The 19,359-nt window shown below is 47.7% G+C and overlaps 1 protein-coding gene across 1 annotated transcript; it reads left to right on the forward strand.

Annotated features, from left to right (window-relative positions):
- Positions 1 to 632: 632 nt before the first annotated feature.
- VCP (valosin containing protein) lies at positions 633 to 18,609 on the forward strand. The gene is made up of 17 exons (XM_062208024.1): positions 633 to 889; positions 5,121 to 5,232; positions 5,419 to 5,591; positions 6,862 to 7,004; positions 7,518 to 7,648; positions 8,997 to 9,128; positions 12,428 to 12,530; positions 13,413 to 13,546; positions 13,624 to 13,759; positions 14,101 to 14,213; positions 14,621 to 14,785; positions 14,876 to 14,998; positions 15,274 to 15,486; positions 15,690 to 15,998; positions 16,243 to 16,398; positions 17,658 to 17,812; positions 17,954 to 18,609. The coding sequence occupies exons 1-17, from the start codon at positions 873 to 875 to the stop codon at positions 18,057 to 18,059; spliced, it is 2,421 nt and encodes an 806-aa protein (XP_062064008.1). The 5' UTR covers positions 633 to 872; the 3' UTR covers positions 18,060 to 18,609.
- The last annotated feature ends 750 nt before the right edge of the window (positions 18,610 to 19,359 follow it).

Here is a 19,359-nt window from a genome sequence, read left to right on the forward strand (position 1 = left end):
CATGCACTCCCAAACGCTGAGAAACTAAAGCCTGTGGCATTGGTCATCAGGCTGTAATGACCAATAGGGTAGAGTGGGTGAAGAGCTGGGTGCTAGTCAGCATGTGGGTCCAAGACAGATGTGGCTGGAGCCGGTGTTTTAAAGGACCAGGAAGAGGGCGAGGGTTCTGAGTAAGAGGATCTCCAGACTGGAAGAGAAACTGTATAGGTTATCGCTTCAACAGGACTGGACCAATACAAGGGTTCAATCCATTGTGCTAGGTTCTTCCAGGGGATAGGCTCAGGAGCCAATGAACTGGAGCCAAGTGGGAGAGTCCGCCTCCGAGAGATTAAAGGCCTTCCTCTCTCCAGCCGATTGGGCCCTATTCCTTCCTTTGATTGGTCGGGAATCCCAATCCGTCGAGGAAGCGTAGCCTTGCGGCCAATTGACGTGGCGTTACTAGGCGTGTTGTATCCCTGAGGCGGGAGCCAGGCCCTAAACGAATTTCCTGATTGGCTGTGGTCGTCGGGTTGCTGGGGAGAGGCGCGGAGAGGCGGGCGGAAGGCCCCAGGGCAAGCGCTGATTGGCTGAGGTGGGAGCAGCTTTCCTTCCGATGATTCGGCTCTTCTCAGCTCAGTCTCAGCGAAGCGTCTGCAGCCGTCGTTTTACTCGTCGCTGCCGCTGCCCCCTCGCGGACCAGGAGTCAGCGTCTCCCGCCCGCCTGCCGCCCAGGTGCCGCTGGGAGGAAGCGTGAGGGGAGGCCGCCTGCTGGTCTGTCGCCGCCACTCGCCGCTTGCCTGGGAGAGCCGAGCTCCGGCCAAGTCCGTCACTTGCCATTCTCGTAGCCGTTACCCGCGGGCCGCCACAGCCGCCGACCGGGAGAGGCGCGCGCCATGGCCTCTGGAGCCGAGTGAGTGTGTGCGCGTGCCCGTCCTCCGGCGGCGGGGGCGCGCACCGCGGGACCCGACGCGCCGAGTAGGCCCGGCCGGCCTGGCCGCGGGGAAGTCTGAGAAGTGGAGACGGGGGAAGGAGAGAGAGCGGGAAAACAAGAAAGGGGGTGAACGAGGGGCTGCGGCCCCGGCCGGGCCCGGCCGCGCACCCGCGCGCCCCCTAGGCGGGGCGTGCGTTGGGCCCGGGTCGGAGCCTGGGCCGGATCGTGCTGTGTCATGCAGGCCCCGGCCGGCCTGACGGGCTCCCTCGGGACGGCCGTCCCGGCTTGGTGAGGTCTTCGGCCCCCACTGCCGACGCGGGGCCTCGAGGCTGTGGGGCGCCGGCCCGCGACCCGGCCTCCCACTCGCGGAGGACCTTTGGTCCCCGCGGAGAACAGGCCCCGCGCGCCCGAGGCCCCGGCCGGGCGCGGTGGGCGTGGACTTGGGGCCACGTGAAGGCCTCGGGAGCCCTGAGAGTGCGGCGGAGGCCGGGGGAGGCCCGGCCGCTCGGGGAAGCGCGCGGCGGCCGTGTGGAGCGAGCCGGCCCGGGCCGGGTGCAGGAGCCGGCAGGTTCTGCCTTCGACTTGCGGCCTGCTGAGGTGAACGCCTTAGTCAGTTCTCCCTGCTGTTAGGACTTCGAGGAGGGAGAAAAGGATTCTCCACTGTTTTAGCTCCTTGCTAGGGTTCGGATCTCAGTGCCTATTTCAAAGGCCTTCCTCAGTGTCAGCTTTTTGTGATGTTGCCCGAACTGTGCCAACACTTAAAAGGACGTCCCTTTCCCCAAGCAGCTGTGTTGAGAAATTTTCTCGTCCCTGGGACTTTGGGGCCCCTCAGAAAAACACCTCAGCCCATTCCATTTAGATGCTAGGAAAAAAACAGCTCGAAAAACCCAAATGCCACAGCCGGCCCACCAAAACTCCGTGCAGTCACCTGCCTAAAGGAGATTAGAATTTAGAGGTGTGTGAATTTCTGAGTTGGGATGAAGTTGCTCCTCTAAAAGAACGGCATATCAAAACTTAGCCTCTTAGGTCATATCCAGTCTTCTGTTTTCAAAAATAAAAATCTAAACTGTTTGGAAACTAGCATCATAGGCAGTTTCTGAACCTCTAGGTCCTCTGCACACTATTGGTTCTGAAAAGGGCCTGGAGTGTGCGGGTGATGGGGCATGTCCACAAAGAGCATCCATGACGGCTGTCGGCCCGTGGTCAGGCTGAATTCGCTAAGAGATAATCACCTCTGATCTTGATCTTTACCATGCGTGAGGGGCAGAGCCAGGATAAGTAATGGTAGGCAGTTTGGGAGTTTTCTCAGAATGTAGTTGATGAGATTAAAGTACAGATCATGATGCCTAGCCCAATTCTATACATCAAGTAGGAAGACAGGAGGCTCCTGGAAGGGTGTTTTGATGGGTGGGGGAGCAAGAGAACCCAGGGCTTTACACTGGTTGTCTGTAGTTGTCACATTGACAACTTGGTCTCTGGGGTGTTGATCAACTTTGAGAGTGCCTTCTCTGCAGCATTGTGCCAAGAGTAGTACTTTTGGGATGAAGCAGGCAAGTGTGAGCTGAGGAGACTTTACCCTTAGAAACTAGCTTAAAGGCATACAACCCCTGTCATGAGGGTCTGCTGAAAGCTTTGTTAGATGAGTAGAGTTTGTATTTCTTTTTAGTGGGGGGAGATAAAAAGAAATATTTTTTCAAATGAACCTGACATTTATCCTCTTGCTAATTTGGGGTTTGTTTTTCTGATGAGGTATGTCAGGAACAGAGATATTAAAACTTAGCTGGGGCCGGCGCTGTGGCGCAGCAGGGTGATGCCCTGGCCTGAAGTGCTGGCATCCCATATAGGTGCCGGTTCTAATCCCAGCTGCTCCACTTCCAGTCCAGCTCTCTGCTATGGCCTGGGAAAGCAGTAGAAGATGGTTCAAGTCCTTGGGCCCCTGAACCCGCATGGGAGACCAGGAAGAAGCTCCTGGCTTCAGATCGGCGGGAGTGAACCATCAGATGGAAGACCTCTCTCTCTTTCTCTATCTCTCTCTCTCTCTGCCTCTCTTTGTGTAACTCGGACTTTCAAGTAAAAAAATAAATAAATCTTAAAAAAAAAAACTCCTTAGCTCCCTATCATTCTAGAATACAGGCACCTTTCCCCTCTCTCTTTGCAATTTGTGAATATATTTCCAATGGGAATAACTGTATGCCCAACTCCTAGAACAGTGCCTGTCATTATAGTAGACACTCACTGATGAATTTGTTGAATGAAGAAATAATTTTTTTTTTTTTTGACAGGCAGAGTGGATAGTGAGAGAGAGACAGAGGGAAAGGTCTTCCTTTACCGTTGGTTCACCCTCCAATGGCCGCTGCGGCCAGCGCATCTTGCTGATCCGAAGCCAGGAGCCAGGTGCTTCTCCTGGTCTCCCATGCGGGTGCAGAGCCCAAGGACTCAGGCCATCCTCCACTGCCTTCCCGGGCCATAGCAGAGAGCTGGCCTGGAAGAGGGGCAACCGGGATAGAATCCGGCGCCCTAACTGGGACTAGAACCTGGTGTGCCAGCGCCGCGAGGCAGAGGATTAGCCTGTTAAGCCACGGCGCCGGCCAAAGAAATAATTTTTTTCTTTTGCTTTCCATATTGTCTGGCCTGTTTTGCTGATGCCCATGCTTCCCTGAGCCTTATTAAAGGGAGTAGTGCTTCAGAAGAGGAGTCCACTGAGTATAGTAGGAGTGAAGGCTGGAGATGAGCTAGGGAGGAAGTTGATACCATTGTCCAGTGGATGATCTCAGCTTCTTGAAAGTGATAACTGAATTGAGATTTAGGCAACCTTGGTTTGGGTGAGGAGGGATTTGGGTTTACCCCATGTTTCGATGTTTTCTGGTTTTGGTTTTTTGGAGTTGTGTGCCTTTAGAGAAATTACTGTGAATCTCCTTTTGAACTTCAGCATTTTTCTGAAGGTTCCAGATCTGTTAGTGGTTTTCTGATGATGCTGAGGTTTGTGCTTGGCATTCAACAGGTTTATCCTTTAAGGAAGGTAGCACTAGTGCTTCTGCCTCATTGTGACCCCAGGCTTACTTCCTTGAACCCTAAGGGAAGTTGTTGACTCATTTTACTTCCTGGGAGTTTGTGTTTTTGCTAATCATGGTGACTATTAATAAATAGTTTGTGACAGATATTGTATTTGAAAGGCAGAGTGACAGAGAGAGGGAGGGAGATAGAGATCTTCCATTCTCTGATTTACTTCCCAAATGGCCTTGATGGTCAGGGCTAGGCCAGGCCAAAGCCAGCAGCCTGGACTTCCATCCGGGTCTCCCGCATGGGTGGTAAAGGCCCAAACACTTGGGCCATCTTCTATTGCCTTCCCAGGTGCATTAGCAGGGAGGTGGATCCTAAGCAGAACAGCTGGGACTTGAATTAGCAGTCATATGGGATGCTGGCTTCATAGATGGTGGCTTAACCTACTGTACCACAATGCTGGCCCCACATTTCAACATTTGTTGTCTAGCTAAAAACAATAAGCCTGTGAGATAGGTACTACTGTAGTCCCCATTTTACAGGTAAGAATATCAAAGTCCAGAGAATTTAGCTAATTTGTTCTGCCAAGATCACAATTAAGCATTGGCATGGTTGGAATTCAGACCTAACAGACTGAGTACCAAAACCCTGCTCTTAACCACTGTTCTATACAGTCAAAGACTATTTTCATTTCTCTAATGCAGAGGTGGAGAATGTCCAGCCTGTGGGCCATAAAAGGCCTATGAAATCATTTGGTTTGGCCCTGCTAAGTCAACTGCTGGCAGGATTTGAAATTCAATAAATCTATAGCAGGCTCATTTTTAAGTTGATAATTTTGTATGATGTTATAAATATCTGAAAGGCTCTTGGCAGATAAAAGGCTCTCTACTCTTGTAAAATTGCTATGCAACCTTTATTTCTGTTATGTCTTCAATTATTCTTAGGCCATAGTTCCCTGACCCTGGGGCAAGATTACTTGGGGCCTTCCAGCTGGGACATTAGTACTGAAAATACTAGGAGCTGCTAGAATGCGGAATGTAATATATACTAGATATTGCTCCTTGTGACCTTGGCTGAATTTCCTTCCTTTGAGCTCTGCTGCAGGGTTGACTTCATCTATCTACTCTTTTTTCCCTAATTATGATTTTTAGACTGGTGGGCCTTTCAGGTTGGAGTATCTGTTAGCACTGATTTCACTTCCTCTTTCTAGTTCAAAAGGTGATGACTTATCAACAGCCATTCTCAAACAGAAGAACCGTCCCAATCGGTTAATTGTTGATGAAGCCATTAATGAGGACAACAGTGTGGTGTCCTTATCCCAGGTAAGTTGGGTCCACAGTCCTGTCTTTCCTTATTGTACTTACTTGAGGGATTTTCCCAGGTTTCTTCTCTCATTTTTCTTGCAGTGACCGCAGATAGAGTGGGGTTTACTGGGAATCCCAACCTCCAGGGCTGCTGCTTACCCCCTTCTGCCCAGTGACCCAAAGGCCTTAACCTTCTTTCCTCAGCCCAAGATGGATGAACTGCAGTTGTTCCGAGGTGACACAGTGTTGCTGAAAGGAAAGAAGAGGCGGGAAGCTGTGTGCATTGTGCTTTCTGATGACACATGTTCTGATGAGAAGATTCGAATGAATAGAGTGGTTCGGAATAATCTTCGCGTACGCCTAGGGGATGTCATCAGGTGTGTGTGGGGGATTCTTGGCCCCTCCGGGATGGGAGGCCAGACATAGCTTGCATTATAGCCAGGATGAAATCTTTGGCAGCTGCAGTTAGAGGAAGCCTCCTGGCTGGGAAGACTCATGTTTTGTTGTTGTCTTTAGGTTTCTGTTCTGCCTTCCTGAGACTTCAAAATCTGCTACTGCAGGACTTTCTTGATGCGTTTGTTTTTTCCTACCAGAAGTGTAACTCACCATACCTTAGACCCTGGTTTTGGATGCCATTTGAGGGTGTCTGTCTGCTAAATAACCTCCTCACTACTGTGTTGAATTAATGGCTTGTATTAGGAAGGGAAGGAAGTGTAGATGTGGGCATGGAAGGTGGGTGCCTAGCAGGTCTTTTATTTTATTTTTTTAAGATTTATTTGAAAGCGTGGCAACAATAGAGATCTCTTGCATCTTATGTTTAAGCTGGGGCTGGGCCAGGCAGGAGCCAAGAGCCTGGAACTCCCTCCAGGTCTCTCACGGGGGTGGTGGGGACCTAGGTACTTGCACCATCATCCACTGCGCATTGGCAGGGAACTGGATCTGAAGCAGAACAGATAGGACTCAGACTGGTACTTGCTGCTCCATAATACCAGCCCCTTCTAGCAGGTTTTCAAGGATCCTGATCTAATGTAGGGTAGAGGTATCTCCAATGTGAGTGATTTTTTTTCTTGTTATATAAATGTAGGCAAGAGGCTCTCCCATCTTGGAGTCATCTCTTGCCACTGCTCCCCAGCCACCCACCATCAGGCCAGTTTTTCTTGGAGTCTTGGGGATGGGGGTGGAGGGAGGGTATTTAGGCACCATCAAGGTGTTCTGATTTCCTGGCTGAGAACATTTTTAATTTTTTCACTTCTATTTCTCTGAACTTTGACACCAGATCAAGATCTCCCTTTGTAATAATGGGTTACCAATGTTAGCTAGAAGGACTATCTTTGGATATCTTTCTTTGTAGACCCCACATGTCTTCTTTGTGAGCATTCTAAATGTTCTTTATTTGGGCTCTTTGATTAGGATTTGGCTGCCCTAGTGGCTTCTCTTCCTGTCCTACCCTGAATGTGACTTGTCTTAGTTCTGCTTTGCTGTTTCTTTGCCTTTACTCCTACCCTGCTTTCCTTTCTTTCTTCACCTAAATCCATCTCTGTTTTTCTCTTTGAATTGCCATCAGCTGTCTGTGCCAGGCCCTTTTGGACACACAGTGCTTGGTGCTGCAGTGCAGTTGGTAATGTGGAGTCTGCTTGTCATCCTCAGCATCCAGCCATGCCCTGACGTGAAGTATGGTAAACGTATCCATGTGCTACCCATTGATGACACAGTGGAAGGCATCACTGGCAATCTCTTTGAGGTATATCTTAAACCGTACTTCTTGGAAGCTTACCGACCCATCCGGAAAGGTAAGTGATAATTCTGGGGATTGAGCTTAAGGATGATTAGAGGGATACTTGGAAAATGAACCCCAGGGTGTTTCTGTATTTTTGGGCACGCATGCATCCTTGTACATGTTTCTATGTCTTCTTTCCCTCTATCTCTGCTCCAGGAGAGTAAGCTATCCTTTCATGTTTCTTGGAGGGAGAAAGTGGTCCATTTTGGCTGTGTCCACAGTCCAAAATGTGTAGCTGTACAATTGGTGGTTGTAGTAAGAGCTTGAGCTGTCTGTACCTCAGAAGTTAAAACTTTATGGGCTTATGACACATCAGGTTTTATTCATTGCACTCTTAAGTAACAGTGGGACTTTTTAGGGATTAGCTTTTTAACTCTTGCTGTGTGTTTACTAAGACAGTGGAGGGTGGGCAGGGAGCTAGGGTTATATCTAGTGAGCTTGGTAGTTTAGACCTCAGGATAACTTGAGAAATTCTCAGTCTTGTAGTTAACACTTCTAACTGTGCTTACACTTCTTGTTCTTTTAGGAGACATTTTCCTTGTCCGGGGTGGCATGCGTGCTGTGGAATTCAAAGTAGTGGAGACAGATCCCAGCCCTTACTGCATTGTTGCTCCAGACACAGTGATCCACTGTGAAGGGGAGCCTATCAAACGAGAGGTGAGTTTTCTATGTGATCCCAGCACCGATTCCATTATCATTCAGTGAGGCAGTCATGTTTTAGCTTTCAACACATTTTGGAACTAATTGGCTTTCTAGAGGCTGAAAAGTTCCTATCCACTTACTTCTGGGCTTGTTTTTTCTTTCTCTTATTTTTTAATTTTTGACAGGCAGAGTTAGACAGTGAGAGAGAGAGAGAAAGAGAGAAATGTCTTCCTTTTCCGTTGGTTCACCCCCAAAATGGCCGCCACGGCTGGCGCACCGTGCTGATCCGAAGCCAGGAGCCAGGTGCTTCTCCTGGTCTCCCATGTGGGTGCAGGGCCCAAGCACTTGGGCCATCCTCCACTGCCTTCCCGTGCCACAGCAGAGAGCTGGATTGGAAGAGGAGCAACTGGGACTAGAACCCGGGGTGCCGGCGCCACAGGCGGAAGATTAGCCTAGAGAGCTGCGGCGCCGGCCTCTCTTTATTTTTAAAAGATGAAAGAGTAAGGGGAGACAACTTCCATCTACTGGTTCACTTCCTAGATGGCTGCAATGGCCAGCGCCGGGCCAGGCTGAAGCAAGGAGCTTCATCTAGATCTTCCATGTGGGTGGCAGGGGCCCAAACACTTGAACCATCTTTCTCTGCTTTTCCCAGGCCATTAGCAGGGAGTTGGATTAGAATTGGAACAGTGGGGATACAAACTGGGGCTCATATGGGCTGCTGGTGTGGCAGGTGGCAGCTTTAACCCCCTTGTAGCACAATGCTGTGGTCCCTGCTATGCCAGGAATTTTTGTAGTTATGTGTTTTTTTTTTTTATTTTATTTTATTTTTTTTTTTGAGAGGCAGAGTTGCAAAGAGAGAAAGAGACCTTCCATCTGCTGGTTCACTTCCCAAATGACTGCTGACGGCTAGGGTTGGGCTGGGCTGAAGCCAGAAGCCAGGAACTCTATCCAGGTCTTCTTCCATGTGGTGGGCAGCGGCCCAAGCGCTTGGGCCATCTTCTGCTTTACCAGGCACATAATGCCAGGAGTTTTAAAAATATAGATGAACCCGAAAGATAGAAGTCACTGGAATAACTGTTGAAGTAAAGCTGATGATACCATCCAGACCTCTTCTTATTCCTAGGGTTCACAGCTTCAGGTTTTAGGGAACCATTCCCACTAGGACTTGGAGCAGTGTGAGAGGGAAAGGCTGTGCTGGAAGTCTTTGCTTTGGAAGTTTTAGTTGTTCTTTGAGCCATAATAACTTTGGAAGAGACTCTTACACAGCAATGTTTCCGCACCATATTACTAGGATGATTTGGAAATACTCCGCTTCTGGTAATACAGTATTCCTGTCATGTTTCTTTGTCTCTTCCATGTTCAGGATGAGGAAGAATCCTTGAATGAAGTAGGCTATGATGACATCGGTGGCTGCAGGAAGCAGCTAGCTCAGATAAAGGAGATGGTGGAACTGCCCCTGAGACATCCTGCACTCTTCAAGGCAATTGGTGTGAAGGTGAGCATCCCAGGCGCTGGGTATCAAGGCTAGAGTGGTGGTTAGTGACTGACTATTCATTGTCATCCTGGAATGCTTTATGCATGGCTTTCATTATTTGCCTTGGATTAGAGGGCAATAATATATTATTTGGCCTCATAGAAGACTCTAAATTCATTAGGGCTACTGATGGTCTAGAACAGAGCAGATTGAGTTCTCTGTTGCATATATTTTAATTTTTTTATAACTTGAAAAATGTAAAATTAATTGTTATGTCGTGGCGTGGACTAAAATTCTCACTAGAGTTTACCCCCATTTCTATAGCATGGTCACCAATAGAAGGGAATTCTGTGCAGTGTAAAGGGTCCTGAGCCCAAGACATTAGAGGTGCACTGGTCTACAGTGTAGCTTTCTGACCTTTTCTGTAGGCGGTACATGCTGAAGGTGAAATTACTGTTTTGCCTAGTAAGCATTATACAGATGATTTTCTGTTCCATGTGGGCATTTTCTTTTTATTTCTTTATTTTTAAAAATTTATTTATTTATTTGAAAGAGTTACACAGAGAGAGAAGGAAAGGCAGAGAGAGAGAGGTCTTCCATCTGCTGGTTCACTTCCCAAATGGCCTCAGTGGCTGGAGTTGCACTGGTCCCAAGCCTGGAGCTTCTTCGGGTCTCCCACAGGGGCACAGGGGCCCAAGGACATGGGTCATGTTCTACTGCTTTCCCAGGCCATAGCAGAGAGCTGGATCGGAAGTGGAACAGCCGAGACTTGAACCAGTGCCTGTATGGGATGCAAGTGGCGGCCTTACCCGCTATGCCACAGTGTCAGCCCCCCCATATAGGAATTTTCAATGTCCTGCCTGTGGATAAGGCCACAGAAGAGAGCTTCAAAGAGGGAAACTTGAGGTTTACTCTAAAGATAGCATTCCAACATGAAAATAAATCCTAGAAGGCTGTGATTTACTGGAGTGAGTGAGCCTCTGGCAGTGAAGAGGATAGAGCCTGCTTTCTTAAATGGCTTCATATTTGGACCTTCATCTTTCTAAAATTGAGCCCTTGGCGTAATAGCCTCTTGATCTACTCTAATCCCAGGCTTTTCAGACTCTCTCCGTTTTTTAGGGTGATTTCTCTACCCTTAGTCTTTTCTACAAGTTATAACTGTCAGTAGCTTCCTGGCAGTGGTTTCCCTGCTGGTAACAGGAGTACATATGGCCAGAGGTAAACTAAAGGCTTATTTTTCTGTTTTTAAATTGAGTTGGGAAGATCAGTTTAAGTATTTATTTATTTTAAAATGTTTTTAAAAGATTTATTTATTTGAAAGAGTTACAGAGAGAGAGGAGAGGCAGATAAAGAGAAAAGAGAGGTCTTCTATCTGTTGGTTTAGTCCCTAGATGGCCGCAACAGCCAGAGCTGTGCCGATCTGAAGCCAGGAGCCAGGAGCTTCCTCCAGGTCTCCCACACGGGTGCAGGGGCCTAAGGAGTTGGGCCATCTTCTACTGCTATCCCAGGCCATAGCAGAGAGCTGGATCGGAAGTGGAGCAGCTGGGATTAGAACCAGTGGCCATATGGGATGCCAGTGCTTCAGGCCAGAGCTTTATTTTAGCCCACTGCGCCACAGCGCTGGCCTCTAAATATTTATTTTAATTTTATTTGAAAGGCAGAAAGTTTTTACATCTCTGATTAACTCCCCAAATGCCCACATCAGCTAAGGTTGGGCCAGGCTAAAGCCAGAAACCTAGAACTCAATCTAGGTCTCCCACAAGAGTGTCAGCCACCCAAGTAGTTGAGCCTCCAAGTACTGCTGACTCCAAGGGTGTACATTAGCAGGTAGCTGGAAGTGGAGCTGGGATTCCAGCCCATGCACTTTGAAATGGGATACAGGCATCCCAAGGGGTGTCTTAATTGCTGTACCAAAGGTTTGTTTTTCTTTTTTTTTTTTTTTTAAAGTTTATTATTTATGTATTTGAAAGTTAGAATTGCAGAGAGAGATCTTCATCCGCTGGTTCACTCCCCAAATGGCTGCAGTGGGCAGGGCTGGGCAAGGCTGAAGCCAGACCTAGGAGCCTCATCCAGGTCTCCCACGTGGGTGCAAGGGTCCAAACTGTTTGGGCCATCTTCCGTTGCCTTCCCAGGTGTGTCAGTAGGGAGCTGGATCAGAAGTAGAGCAGCTGGGACTTGAACCGGTACCCATATGCAGACAGTGGCTTAACCCATTGCACCATAGCACCAGCCCCCAAGGCTCAATTTTTTTTTTTTTTTTAATTTTTTTTAAAGAGTACAAATTTCATAAGTACAACTTTAGGGATATAGTTATTCTTCCCACCATACCCACCATCCCACTCCTCCTCCTCCTCCTCCTCCTCCTCCTCCTCCTCCTCCTCCTCCTCCTCCTCCTCCTCCTCGCTCTCCCCTTGCCAGTCCCATTCTCCATTAAGATTGATTTTCAATTAACTTTGTACACAGAAGATTTCAACAATTTGCACACACACATACAAACTGAGAACTAGTTTTACAGTTAACTCTGATATACAACTCACTGAGGACAGAGGTCCTGCATGGGAAGTTAGTGCACAGTGACTCCTGTTGTTGATTTAACTATTAACATTGCTTATGTATGATGTCAGTGACCACCCGAGGCTCTTGACATGAGCTACCTAGGCTGTGGAAGCCTTTTGAGTTCACAAACTTCGTCAATATTTGGACAAGGCCACAAGCAAAGTGAAAGTTCTCCCTTTAGAGAAGAGTACATCCTTCTTTGATGGCCACTTCTTTCTGCTGGGGTCTCAGTCACAGAGATCCTTCATGTAGAACATTTTTTGCCACAATGTCTTGCCTTTCTATGAAAGGCTCATTCTTAATGGTGTCAGAATTGAATTCTTTTTTTTTTTTTTTTTAAGATTTATTTATTTATTTGAAAGTTAGAATTACACAGAGAGAGAGGCAGAGAGAGAGAGGTCTTCCATCCTATGGTTAACTCCCCAATTAGCTGCAGCGGCCAGAGCTATGCCGATCCGAAGCCAGGAGCTTCCTCCGAGTCTCCCTTGCAGGTGCAGGGGCCCAACAACTTTGGCCATTTTCCACTGCTATCCCTAGCCACATCAGAGAGCTGGATCAGAAGTGGATCAGCTGGGACTTGAACCGGCACCCATATGGGATGCTGGCACTGCAGGCCAGGGCGTTAACCTGCTGCGCCACAGCGCCGGCTCCCAGAATTGAATTCTAATCCTCACCCTTTCTAGAGTTCTAGTCAAGCCAGTTTGAGGTGAGTGGCATTGAGAAGTCAGGAGTCTAAATCTAATTGCTCTTATGTTGGTCCCCAGCCTCCTCGGGGAATCCTGCTCTATGGACCTCCTGGAACAGGGAAGACCCTGATTGCCCGAGCTGTGGCAAATGAAACTGGGGCCTTCTTCTTCTTGATCAATGGTAAGAGATTTGATTTGTCTTGTGTCTGTCTAGAACTAGCCCTGGCCTGAACAGCTCATTGATATCATCCATTTGCAGCCATGCTCTCATGCACACTTTAGCATCTTTTGCTGGAGTACATTATAGACAGGTCAGCAACAAGTGGGAGATATTTTATACTGATACTTCTTGTCTCTCCCTCTCAACCTAGAAAAGGTTGTGTACATTTTTGTAAGGAATATTTATGTACTTAAAAGAGTTACAGAGAGAGGGAGAGACAGAGATCTTCCATCCGCTGGTTTACTCCCCAAATGACCACAAGGGCCCAGTCTGAGCCAGGCTGAAGCCAGGAGTCAGGAACTTCATCTGGGTCTCCTATGTGGGTGGCATTTAGGCCATCTTCCTCTGCTTTTCTAGGCCTTTAGCAGGGAGCTAGATTGGCAGTAGAGCTGCTGAGACGTGAACTGGTTCCCATATGGGATGCTTGTGTGGCATGGTGATAGCTTTACCTGCTACTCCACAATGCCAGTCCTAAGATATTTAAGGGGGAGCAAACTAGAATTTAAAAAAAAAAAAAAAAAAAAAGGTATGATGCCTATTTGAGAGGCTTAGGGAAGATGGGCCAAGACCACCTGTCTCTTAGAGAATGTTAAGCTGTAGAGATCCAGCTTGTGTGATGTCTCCTGCTCTTGCCAAGACCTTTACACTTTGAAAAAAATGTGCTTGGTTTCTCTACCCCGGCTTTGTGGCTGTCCTGGGTGATAGCTGGCATTGGTGAGAAGGTAGACGGAAGTTAATATCTTCTCATCCAGGACCTATCCTAGGGCAAATAAGATAACTGATTTATTTTGGGACTGGGAAAGGTTGTAATTTTGTCATTATCTTCATTTTGTTTTCTTTCAGGTCCTGAGATCATGAGCAAGTTGGCTGGTGAGTCTGAGAGCAATCTTCGTAAAGCCTTTGAGGAAGCGGAGAAGAATGCTCCTGCCATCATCTTCATTGATGAACTGGATGCCATTGCTCCCAAAAGAGAGAAAGTAGGAGTTTACCCGAGGGAATGGTGGGGGGTTGAAAGGTCCTTACATTGCTTCTGACCAGACATTTGTCCTGCCAGACTCACGGGGAGGTGGAGCGGCGTATTGTATCACAATTGTTGACCCTTATGGATGGACTAAAGCAGAGAGCACACGTGATAGTTATGGCAGCAACCAACAGACCCAACAGCATTGACCCGGCACTGCGGCGGTTTGGTAAGGACTCCAGATTCCTTCGCCCTGTCCTTGCTCATAGAGAGATTATAGATCTATTGAGTTTAATCTCTATCCTTCATCTAAGTCACCTGATTTGATTATGAGGATTCCTTGAAGTTCTTTGCAGTGGTAGGGCACAAGGGTCCTTGTATCCTGTATCCTGTCTAGAATGACCAGCCATCCTGATTGGCTTGAGACAGGGGTTTCCAGAGACATAGGACTTTCAGTGCTAATGCCAGAACAGTTTTGAGTTAATTGAGATGATCAGTCACTTTAGGCTTCTTCCTTTTTCCCTCTGGTCCAGAAATGAGCCCTGTCTATGTTCACACACTGTCCCACAGGTCGCTTTGACAGGGAGGTAGATATTGGAATCCCTGATGCTACAGGACGCTTGGAAATTCTTCAGATCCATACCAAGAACATGAAGCTGGCAGATGATGTGGACCTGGAACAGGTGGAGTGGTGATGAGAGCTGACCAGGAGTTAGGATATTTCTTTTCCTAGGCAGTTTGTAGGGAACTGGCTAGGGACATAAACTTAAGCTGTTATTAGATTCGTTTTGATTCATGGGTAAGGGAAAGGAAATGATCTCAGATTGAGTTCAGGAAATCAGAGCTGGCATGTGTCTCAGTTGATAATATGTTAAAAGTAAACCTGAGTTGTTGGGCAAGTTTTATGTCTAGGCCTCAAGTCCCAGACTTGAGTATTTAAACCCTAGCCAGTGAAGGGTCTGCTAGTTGAGGAAATGGGATGACCCAGATACAGGAATTAGGGGAAGGGGCCAAGATTCTGTTGTCTTCAAGCTTCCTGAAGGCAGCTCTGTCTTTGAGATGGCATAGTAAGTAGATCTTCTCTCTGCAGGTAGCCAATGAGACTCATGGGCACGTGGGTGCTGATTTAGCAGCCCTGTGCTCGGAGGCTGCTCTGCAGGCCATCCGCAAGAAGATGGATCTCATTGACCTAGAGGATGAGACCATTGATGCCGAGGTCATGAACTCCCTGGCAGTTACTATGGATGACTTCCGGGTAAGGGCCATACCTCTACCTCCATTACAGTCCTACATACATTGACCCCTCCCTTGGTAAGTCTCATTTCCATTTTTCCTCCCTTTTTAGTGGGCCTTAAGTCAGAGCAACCCATCAGCACTGCGGGAAACTGTGGTAGAGGTACCACAAGTAACCTGGGAAGACATCGGGGGCCTGGAGGATGTCAAACGTGAACTTCAGGAACTGGTCCAGGTAGGGTGACTTGGTCCAGGGTGAATCACTGCTTCAGTTCATTGAAGTTGACCTGGGTGGTCTCAGGGAGTCAGCACATTGAAGAGTTGTGGCCACAACTGAGAGACCTGCCATTCTCTTAGAATTTGAGGCACTAAGAAGTCTATCTGCTTCTAGAGAACCTGGATTTTACATGGTGGAGTACACCATGAAGTGGTGGGAAAGATGCTTCTGTTTGGTTAGATTTCTTTAAAAATATGAAGATAGCCTTGAATCTTTTTCTCATTTCCTTCTAGTATCCTGTGGAGCATCCAGACAAATTCCTCAAGTTTGGCATGACACCCTCCAAGGGAGTTCTATTCTATGGACCTCCTGGCTGTGGGAAAACTCTGCTGGCCAAAGCCATTGCTAATGAATGTCAGGCCAACTTCATCTCCATCAAGGGTCCTGAGCTGCTTACTATGTGGTTTGGGGAGTCTGAAGCCAATGTTAGGGAAATCTTTGACAAGGTGAGCTATAGAGGGGAGGGAGGGAGGGAGGGCTATCTATTCTCTTGCTTAGGGCAAGGTAGGGATGGAGACTGTTTTCTTTAAGAGACTCAGACCATCTTATTTCTGGTAACCCAGGTGGGACAGTGAAGTTCACTTCATTTTCCTTCTAAGATTTGAGACCCAGTTATGTTCCTGGTTGAGTTAGTCTGTCCGTCCTACAGGCCCGCCAAGCTGCTCCCTGTGTGCTATTCTTTGATGAGCTGGATTCAATTGCCAAGGCTCGTGGTGGTAACATTGGAGATGGTGGTGGGGCTGCTGACCGAGTCATCAACCAGATCCTGACAGAAATGGATGGCATGTCCACAAAAAAGAATGTGTTCATCATTGGCGCTACCAACCGGCCTGATATCATTGATCCTGCCATCTTGAGACCTGGCCGTCTTGATCAGCTCATCTACATCCCACTTCCTGATGAGAAGTCCCGTGTTGCCATCCTCAAAGCTAACCTGCGCAAGTCTCCTGTTGCCAAGGCAGGTGCAGGGTCACAGGCCATGGGGATTACTATGAGTCCTTAGATAAAATTCATTGGGGATTTCTGAGGATGGGATTGGTCTAAAGGAAAAGTGGAAGATCTGAAGGATTATGTTATTTGAAGGAAAAATGGAGTGGCAAAAGATGGGGCAAACTGAAGTTGGGAGTGCTTGGGTAGCCTCAAAGATCATATATTCCAGGGAAGGAAAACCTAAATGTTGATAGCTCCTTTGCTTCTTTTAGGATGTGGATTTGGAGTTCCTGGCTAAGATGACCAATGGCTTCTCTGGAGCTGACTTAACAGAGATTTGCCAACGTGCTTGCAAACTGGCCATCCGTGAATCCATTGAAAGTGAGATTAGGCGAGAACGGGAGAGGCAAACAAACCCATCAGCCATGGTGAGTGAGTCTGCATCTTTTCCCCGGATGTCTCAATCCTGAGGAGTCAGGGAACAGTCTTCACCACGCCCTAGAGTTGTGAATGCGTGGTATTGGAAGGATGCCCTAAGATGTTTATCAGAACACCAAAGAGAACACTGAAGTGAGCCTGTTTGGTCTGGAATAAGGCTGAGAAGAGATGGGCGGGCCATATGCTCAGTCTAGACTAGGTCCTGGAGGGAAATTAAAGTGTGGTTGTGCAGCAAAAAAAGGGACAGAGCTTCAAACCCAGGATCTAATCCTAGGATCTATAGATCTGTCCTTGGTCGTTGGGGAAGGCATCCATAGAACCCCCAAAATGAAATACAAGTTTGTGTGTGTGTATGTGCAAGCTCTGTGATGGTAAGGACTCTTACCATCTCACTTGATTCCCACTGTATCCTGGCATTATATTTAGGACTTAATGAGTGACTTTCTTTGTCTTTTGGAAGGGGTCTGTGACATTTTTCCCTTCCTTAGGAGCTTAAAATCTGATGTCATAATCCTAGGAAGCAGTTGGGGTAGCCTCAGTGGACTAGAAAGGGTTTGACAAAGGGAAAAGCAGCCCACGTAATTTTCTCTAGTACTAGAATTGCAGGAATTTAAGACTTATTTTTATTTATTTGAGAGGCAGAGTTAACAGAGAAAGGGAGAGACATATCTTCCATCTTCTGGTTTACTTCCCAAATAGCCGCAACGACTGGAGCTGGGGCCAGGCTAAAGCCAGAAACTTATCTGGGTCTCCCACGTGGGTGCATTTGGGTCATCTTCCACTGCTTTCCCAGGGGCATTAGCAGGGAGCTGGATCAGAAGAGGAGCAGCGGGGACTTCAACTGGCACTCATGGGGTGCTGGTATGGCAGACAGGTGATGGCGTAACCCTCTGATGCTGACATCAGTTTTCATGCTTTTTGATAGAAGTATGTAAAGTGTGTGGCTATTACCATAGTTGAGATAAAGAAATTTCTGTTCCATAAAGTGTCCTCAGGCCACTTGAGACAGCATCTTCTCTAAGCCCCTGGCAACCACTGATAGGATTTTCATCTGTATAGTTTGCCCTTTGCCAGAATGCACCGATGAATTTTTAAGCAGAGCAGTGACTCAGTCTTAGGAAGTTTAGGTTGGATTTGGAGGGGCAGGCAAACCAGTAAACTCCCACAATAATGAGAGGCAGGGAGGCCAGGAATGGAGTCCAGGCTAATCCTTAACTACTCTGGTGGTCTGTGTTTACCAACACTATAGGAAGTAGAAGAGGATGATCCAGTGCCAGAGATTCGCCGAGATCACTTTGAGGAAGCCATGCGCTTTGCCCGCCGTTCTGTCAGTGACAATGACATTCGGAAGTATGAGATGTTTGCCCAGACCCTTCAGCAGAGTCGAGGATTTGGCAGCTTCAGGTAACTGAGGGCAGTGAGCAGTGGTTAAATTGCCTTGGGGACCTACACAAACAAGGTGTTGGGAGTCCCTAAGGAGGCTAGATGGGTAGTTCTGTGCAGGCCTGTTCTAACTTTCATTTTTGATTCTGCTCTTGTACACAGATTCCCTTCAGGGAACCAGGGTGGAGCTGGCCCCAGTCAGGGCAGTGGAGGCGGCACAGGCGGCAGTGTGTATACGGAAGACAATGATGATGACCTGTATGGCTAAGTGATGTTGGCCAGCATGCAGCGAGCTGGCCTGGCTGGACCTTGTTCCCAGGGGGTGGGGGCGCTTGCCCAGGAGGGACCAGGGGTGCTCCCACGGCCTGCTTCATTCTTCAGTCTGAACAGTTCAGCTACAGTCAGACTCTGGACAGGGGGTTTCTGTTGCAAAAAATACAAAAGCGATAAAAATAAAAGCAATTTTCATTTGGGAGGCGGAGAGTGAATTACCAACAGGGAATTGGGCCTTGGGCCTACGCCATTTCTGTTATAGTTTGAGGCGGTGCAGGGGATCTGTGTGGGATGTGAACCCAGCACTAGCGCCACCCCCACAGGAAAGCATCTGCACTTCACTCAATGCTGCCCAAGCCCTCCCTTCCCCCTATCCAACCTGGGTAGGTGGGTGAGGGGCCACAGTTGCTGAGTGTTTATATAGAGAGTAGGTTGATTTTTATTTTACATGCTTTTGAGTTATTGTTGGAAAACTAATCACAAGCAGTTTCTAAACCAAAAAATGACATGTTGTAAAAGGACAATAAATGTTGGGTCAAAATGGAGCCTGAATCCTGGCCCCTGTGCCTGCTTCTTTTCCTGGGACGGGCCTTGGGCTACCTCTCACTGCCAAGGCACAATTCCAATGTGAAGTCCTGGAAGTAAGATCGCACCCCCCTCCCTTCCTGATTAACATCAGTGTATATTCTCTTGCTGTTTCACCCTGCATCTGTGCCATCACTGAGTAGGACTGCAGTGGAGTAGGGGCGGGGAGCCTGATGGAGTTTCAAATGTGGAGAATGTGATACCCCTTCACCTATGTTTGATGTGGACAATAAGGCTAGACCTGAGGAGCACCGTAATCTTGACCAAACACTGGATTGGGGTGCCCTCTGAAAAACCTTAGGGTTGCTAAAAGATAACAATCTGTCTTCAGGTGTAAACATCTAAGAACCCCAAACATTCATTCCCTGGTTGAGGATCACGTACAATTATGTCCCACTTTATGTAATTAGTATTATTAAAAAGAAACAGCTTTTTGCTATTACAAAATTCTAGAAGTGGATGTGTTTTTTCTGAAGTAACACCCTCTGTTCACAGCCTGTTCAGGTGATTGTTTGCATAATTTACTCAGTGGGTTTAGAGTATCTTCTTTATTCAACAGGTACCAAAGTAGTCACTACTTGCTTCTGGGGTCAAATACAAGATGCCTTACCCAAAGCGTGGTGCAGTGAAAATTGTTCACTGAGTAAAATTATTGGTCATAGTACATACAGTAGGCAGAAAGAATCAGGCCGTGGTCTAGTCTGTATGGT

Source organism: Lepus europaeus, chromosome 12 (assembly GCF_033115175.1).
Source record: "Lepus europaeus isolate LE1 chromosome 12, mLepTim1.pri, whole genome shotgun sequence".
Lineage (NCBI taxonomy): Eukaryota > Metazoa > Chordata > Mammalia > Lagomorpha > Leporidae > Lepus > Lepus europaeus.

Excerpts from the sequence above, each read along its gene's own strand:
- VCP (XM_062208024.1), top strand. Across the intron at positions 13,760-14,100 it reads CCCGGCACTGCGGCGGTTTG|GTCGCTTTGACAGGGAGGTA; the intron begins GTAAGGACTCCA and ends ACTGTCCCACAG. Across the intron at positions 17,813-17,953 it reads CGAGGATTTGGCAGCTTCAG|ATTCCCTTCAGGGAACCAGG; the intron begins GTAACTGAGGGC and ends TCTTGTACACAG.